Source organism: Bradysia coprophila, unplaced genomic scaffold (assembly GCF_014529535.1).
Source record: "Bradysia coprophila strain Holo2 unplaced genomic scaffold, BU_Bcop_v1 contig_297, whole genome shotgun sequence".
Classification (NCBI taxonomy): domain Eukaryota; kingdom Metazoa; phylum Arthropoda; class Insecta; order Diptera; family Sciaridae; genus Bradysia; species Bradysia coprophila.
The window spans coordinates 5,194,465-5,217,297 of NW_023503555.1; the positions used below are offsets into that span (position 1 = coordinate 5,194,465).

The 22,833-nt window shown below is 35.9% G+C and overlaps 2 protein-coding genes across 3 annotated transcripts in view; one reads left to right on the forward strand and one right to left on the reverse strand.

The window, feature by feature from the left end:
- LOC119078429 (D(3) dopamine receptor) overlaps positions 1-22,833 on the reverse strand; it is a 110,681-nt gene that overhangs the window by 20,666 nt on the left and 67,182 nt on the right. For both annotated transcript variants that reach the window (XM_037185942.1, XM_037185941.1), the window contains exon 2: positions 3,525-3,914. In XM_037185942.1, the coding sequence (XP_037041837.1) occupies positions 3,525-3,899 (375 nt within the window). In that variant the 5' untranslated portion in view covers positions 3,900-3,914. The remainder of the gene's footprint in view (positions 1-3,524; positions 3,915-22,833) is intronic.
- Positions 11,083-13,734, forward strand: LOC119078430 (zinc finger protein 25-like). Its single transcript, XM_037185943.1, has 7 exons — positions 11,083-11,547; positions 11,612-11,798; positions 11,866-11,931; positions 12,908-12,991; positions 13,056-13,133; positions 13,204-13,290; positions 13,382-13,734. Exons 1-7 carry the CDS (start codon positions 11,242-11,244, stop codon positions 13,531-13,533), a joined length of 960 nt encoding a protein of 319 aa, XP_037041838.1. The 5' UTR covers positions 11,083-11,241; the 3' UTR covers positions 13,534-13,734.

Here is a 22,833-nt window from a genome sequence, read left to right on the forward strand (position 1 = left end):
CCCATTACAACTCATTTACTTGAGCAATTAATTAAATGAATTAATTACATAAAATTCATGAGGATGAGTTCCGCATCGGCAACAAAAGATAAATCAAATTTCTAAATGGAATTTCAGGGGTTACCAAAATTAAATGAATAAAAATGCTTGTAGTACGCGGCAAAATATAATAATATCCGTTTCAATACATCCCGTTAAAGCCCTAATGACTGACGTTCCCATGTTTCAATGCCGTTTCGGCTATACACCCCGGGTTTTCATATATTATAATGTGTTTTATACGCACACACAATGCACATACTTTACTTGTTTTTGCTACATTTATCTTTCATTTGTATCCCGACCACCGCAACGTCGTCGTTGTAAGCAAGAATGTTGTACACATCCTTTATTAGATGTTTAGCATTGTAGCACAACAAAAAAAGGTTCATAAAAAAAATCCCATTCCTGGGGTCATCCATCTTTTAAGAGTTGTTGATATATCTGAATGATGTATTGCGAGCCTTCATTTTTGTTTCGTTGCTTTTCTCTCTTTTAAACACATTCCAATCCTACGCACCGGAATTTATCAGAAAGCAAGTTTAAGTTAATGTATTCTCATGTAAGTTTGCGATGCTACAAGGATATTGCGGATATTGTGCTGTCGTCGGTAACCCGTCATTAAATTAATTCTTGTTAACAATAAAATTTGCCAAATTGAGATTAGAATTCGTTCGGTTTTTATTTCGTATGTTCACTTAGAAAGATTGTAGTAACTTTACTCGAACGTTAAATACGAAATGAACAATGAAAAACATCTGTTTTCGACAGCAACGAAAGAAATAGCCGAGGACCAGCCGTATATTTGGTCTTATTTTTTATCTGATAAAATGTTTGCTAAAACAAATGAAGTAAAAGATTTTGTATAAAACATTGGTCGATATTTTGAACAACAGAAGTAGCAGATTTGAGGATTGTAATGTGATACGCTCTACCGTTTGTAACACGTTAAGGATAACTTACAACGTAAAGATATATTTCTACGAATGGCAAATTATGTTAAAGATCTTATTCGGGATACGATTATTCTCTAACACACAAGAGCCTCCAGAAGCTCTAGATTTAGATGAATCTGCTGAGATATACAATATTTCTAAATCAGGAAGTAGGTTGGTATGAAAATTTGATGCATTCAGGAGCACATTACTTCAAATCCCAATATCTCTACAACAGTTTCCTTCCTTGGATTCTAAAATTTTGAACAAAGAAAGTAGCCTGGTTTTCAAGAAAGATGAGATTGCTCACAGGAGCAGACTGCGGTGTCAAATTAAAAACTATCGTAATTCGAGTGCGGTCATACGCTTTGAACAACTTAATGATCTGGTCTTTTACCCGAGGATGCCTCTGAGTGTCTGAGTTCCCGGCTCTATAATAAAAAGACGGAGTCTAGTTACAAATTGGTTACAAACACATCTGTTGTCTCTGTCTAGAACGAAAAATCCGCTAATTGCAACTTTTTCGTTCTTCTGTACCGGATCTCATGATTGTATCATGTCATGCACGAGATAAAGTCGGTTTTAACTGATGTCATGGTATCTTTGTATGTACATCTGTTCTTGTTTTATGTAAGCTTCTTTGTAAACACATACGCTCATAAGATTTAATATGATGACTTTGATGTTACGGTATTAAACAATATGAATTTTGTTGCCAATCAAAAAAATGCATCTAGAATAGCGAAACAGATGATTCATCTGTTAACAACAAAGACAACCAAAATAATCAATGGGCTCTGGCAAGAACTGTTTCATATAAGAAAATTAATGTTAAAAGATTCGGCTTCAAACACCAAAAAGTGTATACACACTAGCCATTTGTATAATGGTAACTACACCAAACCACAAATTGTGGCCAATAATCTGTGCTAGAAAACATAATTCTCCATAACAAGGAAAGTTAAAGCTCATGGAAGCATATAGACCAGAAGCATCTAATTAGTACCACGTTCTACTGTCAAAGCAATAAAATATCCCATCTCAAACGAAAGGCAATGATGACAACTACATGGCTAAATGAATACACAAATTGGTGTGGTGTGAATCAGTTAATTATATCCCAGCGTCGTTGTTAGTCTTGTTTACCGCATGAGTGCATTTATGGTAGGATTTTATTCAAAGGATAGTGCACCAGCAGCTCATCAAATGTTGATGTATTTCATGAAGCAACAACAGCATGCAACATGTGTTTGTTGCATTTTAAACAAAAAAGACTTTTTTTTTCAAACTAGCGATGAGTCCCTGTTTTTTAGATTTAACTTTTTAACAAGCAAAGTCTAGCTTTGGTTTAACTATACCTATCAAACCTTTGTTAGAACTTTTCTGTGGACATTTTATAAAAATTAATTACCAGGCACAAACAAAATAAAAATTTCATGTGTACGTTGCGAAAATTCTCTTTTTGATCGACAAATTCAGTGGAGAAAACGTTGATGATGTCCTCGCTCTCTTTATTTGTCGATATTTGTCAGAGAAATGATAAGTTGATTAATTTCTCTCATATTTGTTCATCATTGGTTTTTTTCTGTTTTTCGAAAACCCAGCCCGGTTTGGCACTTGGTAAACAAATACCTATTTCTTCAACCAAGTGTCACTATGCGACATATTTCGTAAATAATTTTAGTGTGGATAGGTGAGATTTGGCCGCTCTGCAATTTCCACATCGCATTTCATTTCATCATTGTATTTGTCAAATTAGCTGAACAGTAATTCAAAATATTCCTCGAAATAATAAACCTTCAATCTTAAGTGGATTTGAACCCCAGGGCGGCGATTAACTTGACAATACTTATGGGATTTTATACAAGTAACTGTTCAATTGTACTCAAATGTGTGAAGTTTAATGAATGAACGATCGAGAAACTATTTTCTCATGTCTTGGGCATAAAGTACGGATTTTTCTCGTAAATTCTGGAGGCACTTCGTTCGGGCTACAATCCGCGAAATTGCCTAAAATATACCGTCCACAACAGATACGTAAATAACTATTGAGTTATCGAGAGAGAAACTACCTCTCGCAACACATTTCTTTTTTCTTTCAGTACTACTCTCACATTTTCCATACGAGCGGAGCGAGTATTTAAAATTTAGATGCGATTCAAGATTTCAAAACTTAGTGCATGTGTTCAAGGTAGTATTTCAGCGTTCAGGTATATAAGGCCCCAATATGTATGTGTTATTGTTGGAACGATGTTTGGCAATCTCTTACAAATCTACTACTTTTCATGATCGTAGCTTGGCTAGTTAATCGTACCAATGCACTTCTATTTTTAGTTCAATCTTTTGTTAGGTAAATGACTCTTGTCGAAAGTAGTGATTGAAACATGAAAAGTGCATTCTTGGAATTCTTGTTTTAACCCTAAACTTTGTCTAATCTCCCACATTATAGCGTCAACGTATTTCCAAGCAACGAATGCAATTGCTGTTTATACAGGGTTTATACAGGGTTATACATGAAACGAGGGTAACATAAAGATATAAACAACCAACCTGCATAAAGTAAATCGCTTTACAGCTGGCAACAGTCAACGACCACGTTTGATTTGCCAATGCTAATGCCACAATCGTCAATGGTGCTGAGACACCAGTCACCATCAAATCAGCCAAACACAGTGCCACCAATAATGGATTTCGAAAACGGGTCGGCGTTTGCGTGCACAATGTAATTACCAGCGAAGCATTTCCAAATACACCGCCGAAAACCACAATGCAATATAATATTACTAGCAGTACGATGGGGCCCGACTCAAACCAACTGGCTGCGGTGTGGAATGCCAGATCATCATCGCTTCGATTGTAGATGGCTGAATGGTTTATCGATTGTAAGTAGTCCTTTACACTCGTATGATGCCATTGATGGTCCATCTTACGGAAGCATAACTGCAAGGCAAGGAAATAAAAATTGTTGAAAATATAATTTCTTGTTGACATTTTTGATGGGTTCGACGATTATAAATGGAAAATGAGCTCAAACAGGATTTATGTACAATAAACGAACATTGAGAATTTGTTTACGAGGTGGCATTATATCGAGAGTGTCCTTACTCGCTGAATTTATCTTCTCAAGCTTAACCATAATAAATACAAAAATTGCGTACTCCGTAAAGGGATGTGTAAATGTACAAAAAAAACGGGACCTGTTAGACCCGTACGACGTAGTAAAGGTATCATGCATTTACGCCTACGTAACACAATTTTGAAACTTCTTTTTTCATGCTTTTGAGAAAATGAAAGAATTTTTCTCGTAATTTGGTTCCTTGGCATGCATTTACGTATCTGTTGTCGTATCTTCTTTGTTATCAACTTTGGTATCGAGAAATTTCGCAGCACAACTTTTCATGCAGAGGGCCTAAATTTCAAGAAAAATTCAGAAATTTAAGCCCGAGGCATTTGATCCTAGGCACTTTGACTTGTCTAAAAAGTACCGTCCACAACAGGTACGTACATAACTACTTCTCTGTTTTTAATGACAGTAGGAAGGCTTAAGCCGCTCCCAAGCTGAAACCCCAAGAGCGCTCTAGGGTTTCTCGAAGATATGTACAGTGAAGGTTGTGTTTTTGCCTACAGTTAGAGGCAGTGACGTTTCAGCATGAAATTGCTTCATCTGTTTTTCAGCTGATGGACAAACACAATCAAAACTGTTTATACCTTTTTGTACGGTTTTACCACCAGCGCTGCGTGTAGAAGCTTAATTTAAGCTGCTTAAATAAGTATGAACAGTTCTGATTGGCGGTTTTTATCATTCAATTCACTTAACATTTGGGATTTATTTATTCAAAGCGAAAAAAAAGACTGCTCGCATACGGCGCAGTCAGTAAAAAAACGATCTTTTCAATCAACAAATATTACAATAAATAAAAATCATCCGCTCTATTACTTCCTAAAGTTCCAAGAATACATGCCGCATTGCCTCTTTGTATAGCAATAGAAATTTTCTGCAACAGATAATCTTTGGAACGTGGCTCCCCTGATGCTCTCTTCATCAACGATCTGATTGTATGTGTGGATCAGCTAAAAAACAACTGAGGAAAATTCATGCGGAGAGTTCACTGCCTCTGAATGTATATATCGAAAAAACCTGAAAAATTCTGTTTACTGGAGAAACTTCTGGATTCTCCAAATTTTTTAAGTTTGAACAAAAATGCTTCTAAAGCGGCAATACTATTTCCGGTTCCCTGTGTTAGGCCCTAACAAAATGGTCACTAGAATTTAGTAAAAATAAAATAATTCGGTAAAATTGATACATACACAGTTGCTGTCAAGAGGGAAGTTATGTGTTGGGTGTGTAAAATTTTCAATTATAGTCATATATAAAATTTTACATCGTACGGTGCTGTCACCGTAAGCAATTTTCGTTGGAAGATAAGTTTAAATTGCGCGTTTTGAAGGCGCAGTGTATAGTTTCAATATTTTCGTGACTTTTGTCTATAACCAGGGGCGCCGACTTCTAAGGACAAGCTAGGCTCGGGCACCACTACTCGAATGATGAACACCACTACATATTTCCAGTTTTAATTGAAAGAGCACCACTACTCCCAGATTCGCTTGTTGTATGAGCACCACTACTCCCAAACACAAGTCGACGTCCCTGTCTATAACCATTTATATTGCATAGACTATTCGTACGGTTCCCTCTTTAGGTTTATGCATAGGTTCAAGTATATACACCGTAGGATGAGAGAAAGCGTAATCGTTATGTTTTTCTCCCCTGTATTTTTCATAGAATTAAATGGTTTTTAAAATAAGGTTTGATTTTTTGTCACAATTTCGTCTTGAGATACGATATTCACGGCTCGACGGAAATACCAATTTTCAGCAACCATTTATGTTAGTATCCGAAATGGTCCTATATTTACGTACATGCTTAACGGTTTTCTTTCCATTTTTTATTTCTTCTCTTTGCTTATTATCTACAGTTACGAGTTGTTCTATGTCAGTATAACAGATATTAAATGTGTTTTGGAACGGTGGGTGGGAGTATATAATTATAGGAGAGACAACGTAATTGGTAACGACTTTTTGTTTTTACGTGCGAATCGAAAATTGATTACAATCTAGACATGGCAAACTACAATGTTATATTAAAATAACAATCAGTAGGTAATAAGTGCTAGTTTATGGGAAATAATTATGTTGTCGCCCTAATTTCCATCAATACCTGATGCATAAAACGGCATTTTGATTTTTCATTTATGACTTCAAAGTTTCTTTTGAACAAAAACGTCAATCAATGAATGAGCGACGTTCATAAGAAATTTGAGCTTAATAGAGAACGTTAGCTAAACGGCCGCTAACGCTAATTTCCAACGCTAAATCCACCGCTAACGCTAAAATCAACGGTAATGCCCTGTCAATAAATGGCACCATTGTGAATGCATACACATGGACGACGAAATTTTCGATTTATTTTTCATTTATTATTTTAAAAGGTCATCCGGATCAATATTTTATTACTGCAATCCGTAGATCTAATTTGCAGTAAGGTAGCGACACTGTGCTGGAAAAAATCTATTCACGTTACAATGCGCTGTTCGACGACAAACATCCTCCGCTACACAACAAACACGTGGTTAACCTGCAATTGAAACACCTGAAATTAATTTTGTGATTATTACTCCCACAATGTGATCGGATTAACATTTTATCAATGGAATTAGTAGATCTGACTTGTAGGAAGCAAGCGGTATTGAGCTGGAAACGTTTTTTATTCTCTTTTTAATGTTACACACGACGAACATACAGTTGGAAAATGTCATTCGTAAAACGTTTTATTGCAATCAAAAGTGAATAAAACTTTTCCAGCTTAATACAGCTGGCTTCCTACAAGTCAGATCTACTAATTCCATTGATAAAATGTTAATCCGATCACATTGTGGGAGTAACAATCACAAAAATAACTCAGGTGTGTTTGGGACTCGGTGTGTTTGGGACTAAACCTGTCTTGCCCGTTTCTCTTCTATATACTCATTGAAGAGTATAACCTGAAGTGAATCATAACTCGCCGAACCATGAAGCAATCGTCTTCTTCTCGTCTTTTCTACCTCTTAATACATTCATTTCTGAACCCAATACCACATCTGTATATAGAAATACAGTTAAAACAATGCTCTGATCTGATACATCTCGCAATGAGAATGGAATTTCTTACCTGTCGTATTAAGAAAGACGCACAGGGGTCTACGGATTATCTGTGTAAGAAAAGAAATCTCGTCCATTGATCCACCGTTCACTCACAGTCTCAGTGTCAGTTTTTTACCATATTCAAGACTTCAACCGAGCTAAACAGAACAATAAAAACCACGACAGAAGGGCAATATTCTAAGTCCAAGTACAGTCAAATCCGCGTAAAAACGCAAGAGCGAATTAAACAAAAACAAAAAGTCGTCCGAGTCTCGTTTATCCCCAGAGTACCCAGAGACACCGTTTTGTTCCGCTAAATTCAAAAACTTCGGAGTTCATATTTACAATTCCAGTGAAATGTAAAGTGAAGACAAACACATTGGGGAACTCATCAGGGACGACTCGGTGTGTTTGTACCTGTCTTGCCCGTTTCTCTTCTATATACTCATTGAAGAGTATAACCTGAAGTGAATCATAACTCGCCAATCCATGTGTTACACCGAGAAACACACCGACACCGAGACACACCGAAATTGCGTCGTCCATGTCTATGCATTCACAATGATGCCATTTATTGACTGGGCATTACCGTTGATTTTAGCGTTAGCGGGGGATTTAGCGTTGGAAATTAGCGTTAACGGCCGTATAGCTAACGTTCTCTAATATCAATAATCTACTTCACTCTGTTTACTTATCGTTAACGCTATAACAATGGAAAGAGAGATAGAGAGAGGTTTTTTTTTTAAACGGTGAGTAAACTGGGTGAGGGGGGTTATCTTGAAAGTTTGTCATGGAGTTCTAAGAACCTATGTCATTTCATTCAGACACAGGTAAAAGTTCTCACAGCTCTCTTCAAAGATCTTTCACAAAGTACATACTTGTCTCGACTTGCTATTCATGTGTGGTATTTTTTTAAGACCTACATCATGGCCCTACGTTAGTGAAAGAGTGCCACTTTTTAACGCGATTTTTTTTTTGTTAGAATTTTCTTCCGCAAATTTTTCTGGTAAGATTTTTGTTGATAAAACTTTCGCGTACTATCCTCATCAGCTGCCATTTGTGACGCATACCTTTTTGCGTGTCGATTTCAGATTAAACAAAGAATTTAATTCAGGTGTCAACTGTGAGTCGATTAGTGTCCAAATAATTTTAAATTAAACTCCAAGTCTATCGGCCGGCTTCGAATAGTCAACTGTTTATGCAAGCACACCAGTTCTCAGCGCTATGGTTCGTTTTTAATGTTTTATTTTAAGCGCACCGTGAGTTGTCTAAGCAATTGTATTCACAGAAACACGTCCATTACAACAATTTTGGAACCATATTTACCGTCAGTTGAGTTTAGTCCATCAGTTGTTTTCCCATCTCTTGAATATAGTCTAAACCATATTTGCCCCGCAGTTATATATACTTCAAACCATGTTTGCCTTCATCAAGAGATAAATTCGCTTTAGAACTCATACCGAAATACCTCCGCTCTACAACATATTGTTCACCCACTGTCCCAATTTGAGAATATTCAGCAGGAAACAGTGAATAACATTTCAGTTCAGTAAGAAATTTTTATTTTCAATTTTAAACTCGGTCGGAGCCAGAACAAAGTGTCACTTAACTTTTTCTGCGACGAAGTGCTAAAACCAGCAATGTCGTAAAAAATAGCTCACAACAAAGCTACCAGCTTTCGCGTATACAGTAAAAATACTGCAAACGAATGTTTTTAAGGATGGGTACTAAAATCTGCCACGCAACAATACGAACGGAAAAAGTGTAAAAACCTTTTAAATGATAATCAAAAGCTCTCAGCTGAAGCGAAGAGTATGGTAACACATTAATTTTGATACAATCTAACTTCCTGCGCTCCACAAAAATGTTTTCCGTAAAACGCTGCAAAACAAATTTTCTAACATTTCACGTTCAACACAATAACTTCGGTTGGTAACTTTGTGTATTGGATTTTAAAAGTCATTTCCTGATTTTCCAAAGCACCAATAACACTAAAACCCAAATATCATGCCGAAAAATGTAATATAAAAGGCCGATATTTCGGGTGATGGTCAGTCGAATAGAAAATAATTGGGTAAAGGAGTCAAACCATATTCGTGTGTTTGACTCTTATATACACTTATATATGAGCATTATATAGCGCCGCTGGTTAGACGATTCTATAATAATATAGGCAAAGTACAGTTGTAGGTTTTTCCCAAATATCAGGCTTGAGGTTGGGGAATTTATTTAATTTTTTATTTAGTTATACCTCGCCTCTCTATAACCTCGACTCTACCGACCATTCAAATATCATACATGATATGATAACCTTTTCCTCTCTTTTCTTCGTCTAGTTTAAATACAAGAGTTGTGAATGGGAGATGGAGACTTACATAATTCAATATAAAAGGTTTATGTATTTTATTGTCTCAGCCATTTATCTATCTGTCACTATTAATGGATTCAAAAATTCAATTCCCTAGATGTGTATTAGAAAACGTGTTCGCATCAATCGTCCGAAAGTATTTTATTCTGACATTGGTACGGGTTATTGTTTAGTTGAATATAAATCTTTTGGATACTGGTGGGATGACAAGAGATAGCTATTTTTCTAAGCCACTGAAGGATGAAGGTGCAGATAAATTAGAGTTAAGTCGAGTCATATTTTCGCATTCGAGTGACTAATCTGTACAGATGGGTTGAGGACCTTCAAATTTAGTTTTATTTAGAAATTTAGAAAACGAAGCCGTTTACATCGATGAAAGCTTGGCTTATTATACTTTCTACTTAAGATTTAGGACTCATTGAGGATTTAAATGTTTTAAGAAAATCTCGAAAATTCGTCAAAACGGAAAATTCATGATAATTTGTTAAAATTGCGAAAATCAATAGAATCTTCTCAGGAATATGTTGGTTGATCAAAGAGATAAATTTAACTACGATTGGCTTTTTAAATACAATGAACGTCAACACAAGGTATGGTCGAATGTCAAACTTTGTATGGAGCGGAGGACATAGCGATGTCATATAAAGAAACTCACCTCTCATGAGAGGTTCCATCAACTTTTACCCCTAAGGATGGAATAGTTCAAGAGTGAATTTGGAAATGTTCAGTCGTCGGCGCAGGGCACTAGAAGAGCAAAAGCAAACCAAACCTACATCCTGGCCAGGCGGCGTGACATTACAGATGAAATCGCTCGTGGTGTGAAACAATAGGTTGATTCCAAAGGCAAAACCAACGAAATTGAACGGTTCGAACGATGCCAAAAACTCAGCCAGATGCCAAAATTGTTGTAATGTTCATGATACACTAACACCATAGCCATTGCGGCACAGATCTCAACTTGTCGATACTTGTTTGAATGTTTCCGTATTCCATGACTGAGAGATTGGTGGAGCAATGTTCAGTCGTATGGTTGATGACATTTAATTTAAATTTTCAAAGACCAAATGTTGAAAGCGAATAAAATTACTTGTTGACGTCTTTGAAATTAGCCCAGCTTGGTGGAATTGAGGTTATGTAACTTTCCTGGTGTTCTTGTGCCATGTAGAGCAGATCCTCAGTCGATCCGTAATTTTTTGTATGTTTTCGCTGATGAAATAGAAGCCTGATCAGGGTTAAAAATATAGTCGGCAACTGGATACTGGATACTCGTAAGTAGAATGCTTTACGTGGTTAGGCAATCTAAATGAAAATGAAACATGCCGTAACACGTAAAATAGCAAACTATAACTGGGAAGTAACGAGTTATCTCGTATCCAGGTGAGTAAAAGTATCCGAGGGCGGCAGAATAGTAATCTACTATTCTTGAATTCTGTCAGTATGTCAGATATGTCAAATATACCAGTTCCAACTCGTCTTATTATACGAGCAATGATATCACAAACAAAACACTCGAAAGGGTTAACGCTCTTAGTACAAAAAAAAAACAACAGAAGAAAAACTACGACAGACAATATGTCCCTTTTGAGACACAACTCATGTTATATCATTCAGAATAAACGTCCTGTCTTTGAGACAAGCTGCCAAAACGGTGCGCGTAATTTTTGTTTATAATGTTGTAACGAACGTTCGTCTGTGAAAAAAGCTTTATAATTTTGGCCCATGAGCAACAATATAATGGATATAATGGCATCGATAAACGATGAGATTCCCGCTCATGTGCAAGACGATGTAATTAGTTTACTGGATAATTATTGTGCTAGTCTCTTCAAACCACCTACAACCATTAAAGACATTCTGAACTATTTGTTGGAAAACGATTCAGCTGCGGATTTAGACGTTCCGGAACACACCAACAATGACCTGAATGCATTGGGCAACAATTACGAAGATAATTTAAATGTCAGTGACATGGTGGCCAGGTCACAACAATCACAGCAAATTCAATTAATCGGACCAATGATGCAGGTTAGAATGATTTTTGTGTCCGATCGCATTTATCGCATGCAGTAAAAATTCCGTTTCATACAAGATCGAAGATGATAAACCAGCAAAGACGGAGCAAACGACTACACTCACAACTGATAAAGATAATTTCTTCGTTGATCCAGACGATGGGACAATTGTTTATTTACCGGCTGATTTAGTTGAACTTGAAACGGTTGCACAGACTCCTCAAACGTACTCAAAAAGTGAGAAGGAGAACCAGGAAGATTATGGTGAGAAACGTTTAATGGTCACGATACGCATTTTAACACTTCATTTGAATCTTTTACTGTAAATAAGAATGCATGATATGCAGGAGGACATTTCGACGGCACTATAATTTCAGACAACATATGAAACTCCATGGTGAGATATGATTTTAATGTTGACATAGCTAACTCTCAGGCCGAGAACTAGAAAGTCCTTTTATCTGGGACCCATGCCAGCTTGTGCCTGCCTGATATTAACGATAAGATGGATTGAATTTTTTAGCCTGTGGTGATCACAGTTAGCCATCGATTTGATTTATATCGAGTTACCTCTATATGGTCGAGATAAGCTCCCAAAGGCCAACCGAAATCGCACCCATTTTTCAGTGGACTTTTCTATAATGTGCCCAGAAAGGTGATGGTAGTGGCCAAAACCACTTAAAAAATAATTCTTCGACGCTTTTGTGGGGAGTGATTAAAAATCGAAAACATGTACTTTCGGGGCAATAATGGTCTTATTGGACTTTAAATTCACTCACAGTGAGTATTTCAAAAAATGGGTAAAAATTTGATCTTTTCGGTGAATTTCTAACGGATTCTCTACATCTGAAACGCAACGAAATCGTCAAAAAAAACGGTTTTCTCAGACGGCTACTTGCCTCTGCTTTGCAGTGAATATATGAGTAGCAAAACGATAAATTAACTTTTGAAGTGTAATACATTTCCGACTCAGTTCCATTGCTCGAATAATTCCGTGCCCTCAATAGGTTGGATCTAATAACTCACTTTTTCGAAATCAGGGTTGGTATAGGTACCAGTTCCAATATAGAGCACTATTAGCCACACAGTCATATATTTGTCAAATATTAGGTGAATCTCCCAGGAGAATGTATAACTTGATCATATATGTCGTAGTTAGTCGGACTGTACGGCAATTGAGGGTCAGCTCCTGGTTGGCCTAGCGTAATCTAGGATGCATATGCATAACGATTGAAATACATCGCTCTCTGGGTATATAGTGAAGTCAGAGTATATGGCAATATGGCATGGGTTCCGAACCGTAAAAGGACTTCGCAGCTTTCGGTCTATTCATATCTTAACATTAGTATCTTAACCAGACAAATTTCTTTTAGATCCGATATCGTATGAGTGTGAGGTGTGTCATCATGTATTTGATTCGAGACATTACTACGATTTGCACATGAAATCCCATACTCGTGAGAAAGTTCAAATGAGTTGTGAAATGAATTGTTTGAGGAAAATATTTCATTTTTTTCTTAGCTCCTTATGTATGCGAGGTGTGCGGCCGCCGTTTTATGAATAAACTTCATTTGACCTATCACTCAAAAAGCCATCTCGGTGAGCTAAATGTTACTATAAAATTCATTTGACTTGCTTGACCGTAAAATTTAATTTCTTCGCAAATTAGGTGGTAAGGAGCCATATAAATGCAATGTGTGCAATAGAGCATTTCAGTACAAATATTTATTAGACCAACACTCGTTAGTGCATTTAGGTAATAACATTGATAACATTGCGACGACTTAACAAGGTCTTCATGTTGGCTTGCTTCCGTAAAATTTGTTTTTTTTTCTTCATAAAATTAGATTTACCCTATAGATGTGACGTGTGCATCAGAAGCTTTAAGTACAAATATTTGTTGGATCGACACATTGCGTCCCATTCCGATAACAAAAAGCCTTGCAAGGACCCATTGAAGAAAAAAAAAATACTTTCATCGAACATGGAAACACCTTAGGATGGACCACTAAAGCAATCGACGTCTTTGAATGTAAGGAAAAAATCATTTTGCGAAATGGACGACAGAAGCCAGTGAATAATTTCTAAATTGGTTTGACCGTTAGTTTAATCCTAGTAACCTTTTAATCCTATTTTATGTTTAAGTTCCAATTTTATGTCCTTAGGATTTTGAATGTAAATAAATTAAATGTCACAAAGAGCGCCCATTTTTGGCACATATTTTTGATTAAAACGCTTAAAAACAACAACTACATCGATCAGCAACTTCATTCTCAGTCATGATTTTATATCTGTTCTGTCATAGAAAATTCGCGTTTCAGTTGACCGAAAGTATTGAGTTAATCATTTTTTGTCGATCTAGAATCGTTAGCTACACAACAGAGAACATCTAATAAATTTATTTTAAGTTACTCGATATATTTGCAAAGAATAAAATTCCCAAAAAAATCTCCTCCACCATGTTTTGACCATCTCTTCGGACCTACGCGATTGATCTTGCACAGTAAAATTTGGATTTAATTCAGTCTGAATCAGTGACTTTTTGGAAAACATTTTTCACACAGTCAGATCCATAGAGGTAGACTACCTAGAGGAATTATGACTCGAAATTCATTGAAAAGTTATATCACACACACCAATAAACGAAAACGTCAACCTTAGTATTCTTTTGACATTTTGAGTCCCTCTTACTGTCTGTACACGAAACTGTCACACACACATTTAAATATATGATTTTTCATTTTAATTTGTCAGTTTGTTCTATTGAGAGGGCCCTTGGTCAGATGCAGCGCAATTTCAGCATAAATTCGCTTCAGTTGTTTTTCAGCTGATTCACATATACAATCAAAACGGTTATAAAGATGTTATAGACAGTTTTGATTGTACGTGTGGACCAGCTGAACAACAGCTGAAGCAAATTCATACTGATATTTCACTGACTGTAACTGTACCTTCCTAAACTTTCCCAGAGCTAACAGTAATCCACTCTTCCGTTCCTAATGGCGATGATTATGAAGAAATTGCAGCTTACCTGTTGCAAAAAAAAATATTTTTTGATCGAACCTTCCATGTGTACTGAATTGTTTGAGTACACCTTAAAGGTGTATTCACCCCTGCATGTTTGGTGTAATTGAAAAACTGAGACCGGTAATCAGGAAAACCACTTTTCTTATATTTTCGTTGCGTTTCGGATGCAGCGGAACAGCTAGAAGTTCACAAACATTTTTCTTTCATTTTTTCACCTCCCCTATGTCTGTCCCGAGTAAAAATAAAAGTCTCAAAGGTTCGAATAGAGACGTCCCACGGTCTCAAATCCTTTGTATTGTGAGACGTGAGACGTCTCTTTTCGTACCTTTGAGACTTTTATTTTTACTCGGGGTGTAGATGTTAAACTCAATAAGACTTTATCTGCCCCAGTACTTGGGAGATTTCCATAAGAAAAGTGCATGCGTTCAGCCACATACGCCTCTAGGCCTTTTTTTGATGGCTTGTAGAAAACATCCATCCTTGCAAAAAAAATAAGTTTTTTCACTCCGTGCCAAAAAGATTCCAAAAAAACACTGATCCAGTTGAAAAGCCCTCACAACAACACTAATTTGCATGTCGGACTTAGTGAATTCCGTGTTTAAAATTTTCGCTACTAAGTCTGGTATGCAACTTACGGCAGAACAGTACACCGATGCATGAAAGGGTGAAATTATGGCCCAGAATTGCTAAATGCGAAAGTTATTGATGGTAAAAAATTGAACTCAACGAGAAAAAACCTAAAGGCCTGACCTAAACCTGAAAAAAATGAAATGAAATGAAATTCTGGTTTCAAATCAGGTCATATTCGGGTTGAGCCTTCAATATTATTTTTGGGTTTGGGTTAAGATCAGGTCGACCTGAACCTGATTGGAGCGTTGATCTTCAGCGCTGCTTATATTTTCTATGAACAAGTTTGTGCTCTAGTAATAACCCCACTTTCGGTTCCCTCACCATTTTGTTTTTCATATGAATTAGATGGTTTGTGTATTTAAAAAATCAATTTTCTGTTTTCGTATTTTACGGTAGGTACATTCTCTTCATTGAAATGAACAGAGCATGTATAACAACTCAACTGCCATTGGCTCTGGTTTAATAATTTTTGTAAAGATAACAACAGTCAGTGTAATAATTACATGAATTGATAAATTATTCTTTCTTTATCAATAATTTTTTTTTTATCTTTATTACAAAGTTCACGATATAACGAATATAATATGCACGAGAAAACAAAACAAAATCGACGAAATTATACAGTCGATAACAGTATACATAAACATGATGTTCTTTTTACGGCCTGTACGACCTGTACGGCCTGTACGAAATCTCGTTTCGCAATTGATAAAACGAAAATTATATCCAATTCAATTATCGTTTAATTTTATTAAAATGCGGGGAGGTTTATTTGATAAGGCCCGGGGAGAGTTCGAATAGAAATTGCTGTGTTGAATTTTTGTGTAAATGTTTAGAAATATAGAAATATATAGACTGAAATCACTCTTCGGTTTTAGGTTAACCAAAATCCCTGACCCATACTGAATCGAAAACTGATTTTATGGCTACTTTACTTTACGAAAATTCCATGTTTGGCCACGTTAGAATCAGCAAGAAAAAAACTGACAAAAGGTAGCCACTCCCCCGATAAATCGATAAATATCGAATTAAAATGAAAACAAAATAAAATGTTCGAAAATTCAAAAACCAGACTCGATCATTTTATTTTGCTTTTACCTTATCAGTCAATATTTATTGGTCACTTTTCATACAAATTTTTCCACTAAAGTTCAATTACGAACTGTTAGAGCGGGTAAAAATCAAATTCGATATTTATGGAGAGGGAATGCCTCAGAGAAAACAAAGAGAATTTTTAAAAATTGGTGGACAAGACATTATAAGACTGAAGTTGAATCTACTGCATCTACGGAAGTTTGGTAGCATCTTCGATGCAATATAAGCACTTAAACATTTCAACTTCACGTAATTCATCGTAGATGCTACCAAACTTCCGTAAGCTCTACTTTTCCTGAAAGTAAATGCAATTACCTTTCATATGACACCTGACACGACCATAAACGTTTCGTGTAACTCGAGAAATTTCCGTAAGAAAAGTGTGAGTTTTCAGTCTTTTTTCGGTTGAAAACTTCAACTGTACATATCTCAGTGTGGATGAGTTTTAAACCCAATAAGACCCTATTTGCCCCGGAAGTACATGCAATTACCTTTCTAATGACACCCCACACGACCCTGTACGGCTCGTGTAACTGGAGAAATTTTTGTAAGAAAAGTGCATGTTTTCGGTTTTTAATCACCTCACACTAGCCACACAAGCTTCGAAGAATTTTTTTGAAAGTGGTTTTGGCATTTGGGTCGAATATTTTATTGGAAAATATAAAATGCGTCTGATTTCAAGATTCTGTTTTTCTAAAAAATCAAAGTTCTACGAGAGTCGATAATTAAAAGGTTAAAAGTGAAATATTATGCATTGATGACATTGATGGTGAGTTCTTACAAATTTGAATTTTAGTTTTCTAATAAAAATCTCATCGGACTGTGGAATTCAATGGCTTCATATCAGAGAGCATTGTATCGTCATAGATTAAGTGGGTGAAGAAACTAGAATTTACTGCACCTTGACTACCAAAATGGGCCTTTTGTGCGCGAAACTGTACCGTCATAATAATGGTAGCGTAAGCCAATGATAACTGGTCGATGCCAATACACCAATACATTCTCTCTTAGCAGACAAAAATTTCAGATGCTTTGGATTTAACTCTTTAAAAATATTAATTGAATTTTAAACAGAACCAATACGAAAGTACAACAAGTCAACTTCATAAGCACAACTAAGAGAAAATGAGCAAATACCTGCCTGTTGCACTATTTCAAAAAGCACGCAACCCGACGAATGACGAAAATTCAATTTCTAATATGTATGATGCACATACTCCAATGTAATTTATGACAAGCCCTTAGTCAGGGTCTGCATGTTCGAGTAGAGACGGCATGGAGAACGGACGTGTTTTTACGTCGCTCTCTAAAATGCGTTTTCGTCTTGCATTGCGCTACAAAATTTTGATTTTGTGAATTTGTAATTCAATAATTGTAATTCAACAATATAATTAGTCCATTTAGATTTGTTTTCCTGTGCTTGTCTATTTTTTTTACTGTGATTTTATACAAGTATTCATGTATCATATTCGTTTGCTTTTGTATAAAAGTGGTGCGTACAAAGAAGTTCATTGTTCTCACGGGTTTATAACCTAAACTCACTGTGAGCTGTCTCACGAAAATAAATAGTTCTAATCGAGCTATGAAATGAATTAAACGATGCTCGGGCTTTGTCTCACGGCGAAATAGTTCTAATCGAGCTATAGCGATTAATTACATCGTGCCCAAGTCGGGCTTTGTCTCACGACAAAAAATAGTTCTAGTCGAGCTATGCAACGAAACCCTAGTCGGATTTTGTGTAACAAACGTCCCTGTCGGGCCCTGTCTCACGACAAAATTCACGGCTCTAGCCGAGCTAAGTAGAAATTGAACATATCAGGCCTTGTCGGGATTTGTTACACGACGAATTTCTAGTCGAGCTATGTAAAAGAGAACAAGTCGAGCTTTGTTAATGGCAATTGGAGTTCCAGAAGGAATATTCGCTTGTAAGCGTTCCACGTAATCGTTTGTTTGTGTAATTACTACTACACACCCACTACAGGTGCCAATGCCGAGCATTTGTACATTTGTAGGTATAATTGCTTGGGTAACATCACCATTAACATACGGTAACATCAAAATAGTGCACTGAAGGGATATTCTTAACTACATACCTGTAGTATGGAAAGTTTCCGCTCTAAATACGTATGCAGTGCACGTCGGCACCAACTTTTTATAAATTTATTTTTCCAAAAGGGTGAGCACAATGGGCCCACAGGCGGCCTAAGTGCAGTATGACTGAGTAACTAGTCATACGCCCTATTTAATAAATAAATAAATAAATAGTCAGGGCTCGCCCTTCGTACACACTTTTAGAATATATTGAGACATTGGACACTTACACAAATACATTCTTCATTGTGACACGGCCATCATTGGACAGAAAACGTCACCGGATCTAAAGTAACTTTCATACGTAGTAGGCCTTACAGTTCTCACAATCGACTTCAACTACACATTCCCACTCTGGCATCCGACCCATCCGACTCTGGCATTATTACATTCACATTATTAAATTTCGAACGGAAAATCATTTCTAGCATTCCCCAAACATTTCCATATTAAAATCGTGTTCATTTATCTACTCTACATTCTCATCATAATGCCAGTTCCACCACTTTCCGCAATCAAGTCGAATATTTCGTTTTCAAATTAATTCCTGTAAATTTACTGAGAAACCATCCACTTTCCTAGCGTTACAATGTGATATTTTGGATTTGTGTTTCAGCCTGCCACCATTTAAATAATTTTGCTCATTAAATCAATAATGACTTTAAGCATGAGACGAAATTCTCCCGGTGTTGTGTTTTAATCCGCAAATGTAATTATGATTTAAATTGGTTGTAGTTAACATTTCAGTACTGCTCTTAATATGAAATTGTTTCTTGGTGGTATACCAGTATATACACATACGTATATATGGAGAGAAAGTGTATCCTTCAATCGGTACAATTCAAATCCGATATATTTTAGATAGCTCAACGTCTGTCTTGACTGTATATTTTATTGAACCGTATCTGCAAACATCATTCTGTACTACATCAGCCGTGTTATACGCTTTTCCATATAAATGAGACCGTCATTACCATGCATCGTTCAGAGAAGATGGTGATAATCGGTGACTATAGAATTTTGTTCGATATACACTTCCTTATGCATACAAGACATGTAATTTTGGACATGTAATTGAATTGATCCACAGGCATAATAATTAGCCAGGTACGTACGATTGCCAAACAAGAGAATTTCAAATCGCTGTTCACTGTACCTTGTTTTAGTTATAGATGAGAAATTGCCATGCTCTGAACTTACGTGCTCATATAACACAGTGCGGCTAATTTTAGTTCCTGCCCCATGCGCAAATTGACAATAACATAGCAGTTTGCTTTCTGCGAAAATGGTACATTACATGAAATTACGTGAATTCACGTGATCGACCTTGTCATTCTGGCAGAATCACCTTCTTTTTTTGAGCAACACCCCTCGTTCGGTAACTGTCTTTTCAAGAAGTGTAGCTGTATACCTCACAATCGGTGGCGGGACATTTACACACCGTCAATATCGTCAGGAACGATATTATCGTTTTTTTGGACGATACTATCGTTTCAAAAATTATCGTACAGGACGATAATATCGTCCAAAATAACGATAAAATTGTTCAGAAAAAGAAAATACCGATAATATCGTCCAGCGGATATTTTCATACAGGACGATATATTCGTCAAAAAAACGATATTATCGTTTCTTGAACGATAATATCGTTTTTTCGACGATAGTATCATCTAAAAAAACGATAGTATCGTCAAAAAAAAACGACATTATAGTTTTTTTGAACGATAATATCGTCCATAAAACGATAATATCGTCCTGAAAATATTTTAGAATTTATAATTTTAGACGATATTATCGTCCTGGATGAAAAATTTTTGGACGATAATATCGTTTTTTTGGACGATAGTATCGTTTTTTTAGATGATACTATCGTCGAAAAAACGATATTATCGTTCAAAAAACGATAATATCGTCCTGTATGAAAATATCCGCTGATACTATCGTTTTTTAGACGATACTATCGTCCAAAAAACGATACTACTTTTTTTAGACGCTACTATCGTCTAGAAAACGATAATATCGTTACTGACGATATTGACCGTGTAGTTATGTCGCCTCATCCTCACAATCAACTCGGATAAACTTGTCGAATAAAACAATTACCGGAGCTTGTTGTTCAAAAATGAAAATTGTCAGCTTGTTTTTATCACATCAATTTGTTACCTCATGTAATGAATTACTTTCAGAACATGTACTGTAATCTACTATTACTGAAAATTGCCTGTTGAAAATGCTTCGATCAAAAGAAGTAATTAATGTGATGTTTACACTGGTGATATGAACAATGAACCTATGAAACACAATAACTATAAAAAACAAAATCTACCACATTGTTCAACCCCGACGAGGTTGGTGTAATACTTTTTTGTAAATGTGTCAACGCATTTTGAAATAGTCATTAAATCTGCTAAGTCTTTTGTTTGAAGTAACGTCACATGATTTGTACAAATTCTATTACTTCGTTTGTTTTAGCATAAATTTTGCTATATGAGAGAATATTAGTTGAAGATCTTGCATTGTTATCTTCACCAAGGTCGATAACAGATTAATAGCAGTTCACAAAAAGGTTTTTTTTTAGAGAAAAATTGCAGACTGTTAAAGATTATCTAACTTTTCGAGTTCAGGCAGTTTTATTATAATCAAAATGTAATTTTTCACCTAATCTCTTGAACGTGTGCTGAAGACTTTTTCTTCCACAATTGATACATGTTGTCGACATCAGACAGAAATTTTGCAAGTGTTCTCAGAGCAAATTTCGTGATCTCTTTCTATTTACTTAGTGACTTAGTGATGCCAATAGCATCTACGTTCTATTTAATAGATAGACTGTCTATCTATCTCTTATTTACATCTTAACTGTCTTTAACAGATCGCCAGGCCGTTTCTAAAAGGTTAATTAAAGTCGAATTAATCATGTATGAGCGGTTTGTACACCACGAAGAAAATAAATAATTATCGTGGATCCTTTGAACCCAATTCGATAGATTAAACATAGAGGTTCTTTGAAGAAATTTCTTACTCCTTTTTCCACATGTAACGCAATCATTTTCGTTGTTTAGGTATCGAAATAAAAACCGCAAAAATATTGGTTTTTCTTTGTATTGAAAATTGGTCTGCGTTTTTGTTATCCGAATAAAAGCACAAATCTTGATAGGAAAAGATGTCTAGAGCTATATGTAATGGTGAAACTCTCTTTTTTATGTATATTTAGGACTTTGAAAATCCTTTTTAAATTTATTTTATTTATCTCAAAGCTAACATACGAAACACACAACCAAACATACACAACCAAACGACACAAGAAAAAAAAATCCGAAATTACGCAAAAGGGGATATTACAGTCACAGATTAGTTTGAATATATTTCTCCGTAAATATTTCGTTTTGCTCTGTACAAGTTCAATATTTGGTAATAAACATGGCCGCAGGATTAAGTTAAAGGATTATGCTAACCAGATTCGGAATTTTTCTTTTAAAAGGGAATTTGTTCAATTTTTGTTTCTGTGCCGGGCTTCGAAAGAGTTTCGTTCGTTTTTTTTTTTAAAGAATAGAACAGCTGAACAGCTCAAGTATTAAAATGTAAATTCAAATTTCCAACTTCGTAGCTACGTAACCACAAAAATGAAATAATAAATTCAAAGCGAAAGAGTGTATGCTGAAGACATTTCTTTCTTCGGTTAAGTTGAAGATTAGTCGGGTCTGCTTGACCTGTTCATTACAATGATTAGGATAAGCTAAATGTGGTTTTTCTGCGCTGAGATGTACTGTGACGGATTTCATGATATGAAAGAATGAAAGTCATGCTCCGATTCAGGCCCGGACTGGCCATACGGTGAATTCGGGGAATTCCCGATAGGCCTTTTGGATTTTTGTATGAGAAATTTCAATTTGTGGGCCTTTCTAAATTGAGTTGCATGGAGCCCCCGATGGGCTTTTTCGAGCCAGTCCGGTACTGCTCCGATTTGTTGCCGAAAAGAAATATAAAGACATATGAGCAGTTTTGTTTGTTTGACCAGTTGAAAAGCAGCTGAAGAAAATTTGTCACTAAATTTCACTGACGCGTCTGTAGCTTAAAATCTATAGGACTTCTCTTGGGGCAACGTTCATGGCACTAAAAATATTTAATGAAATCTACGTGATATGGTTTTCAATGGAAAAGCTTATGCTCAAACAATTGAAGTAATAGATTTTGTCCCAACAAAAAAAGATGTATCAGACTCAATAGTGTATACTAGTATACTAGTAGTATATCATCTGTGAAAAGGTCAATGAATTGGTTCTCAGTCCTCCAACCAGCCCCAACTACATACCATCTTTTATATCTGTGCTCAAAGGAATGTGTCTCAACTTCTACTTAAAATTTAAATATTCAATTTGTGATATTGTCGAGGAATATTTTTGTACATCTGACGATTGTCATAAATCAAAAACGAACCGCTGCTGCTGCTGCTTTTGAT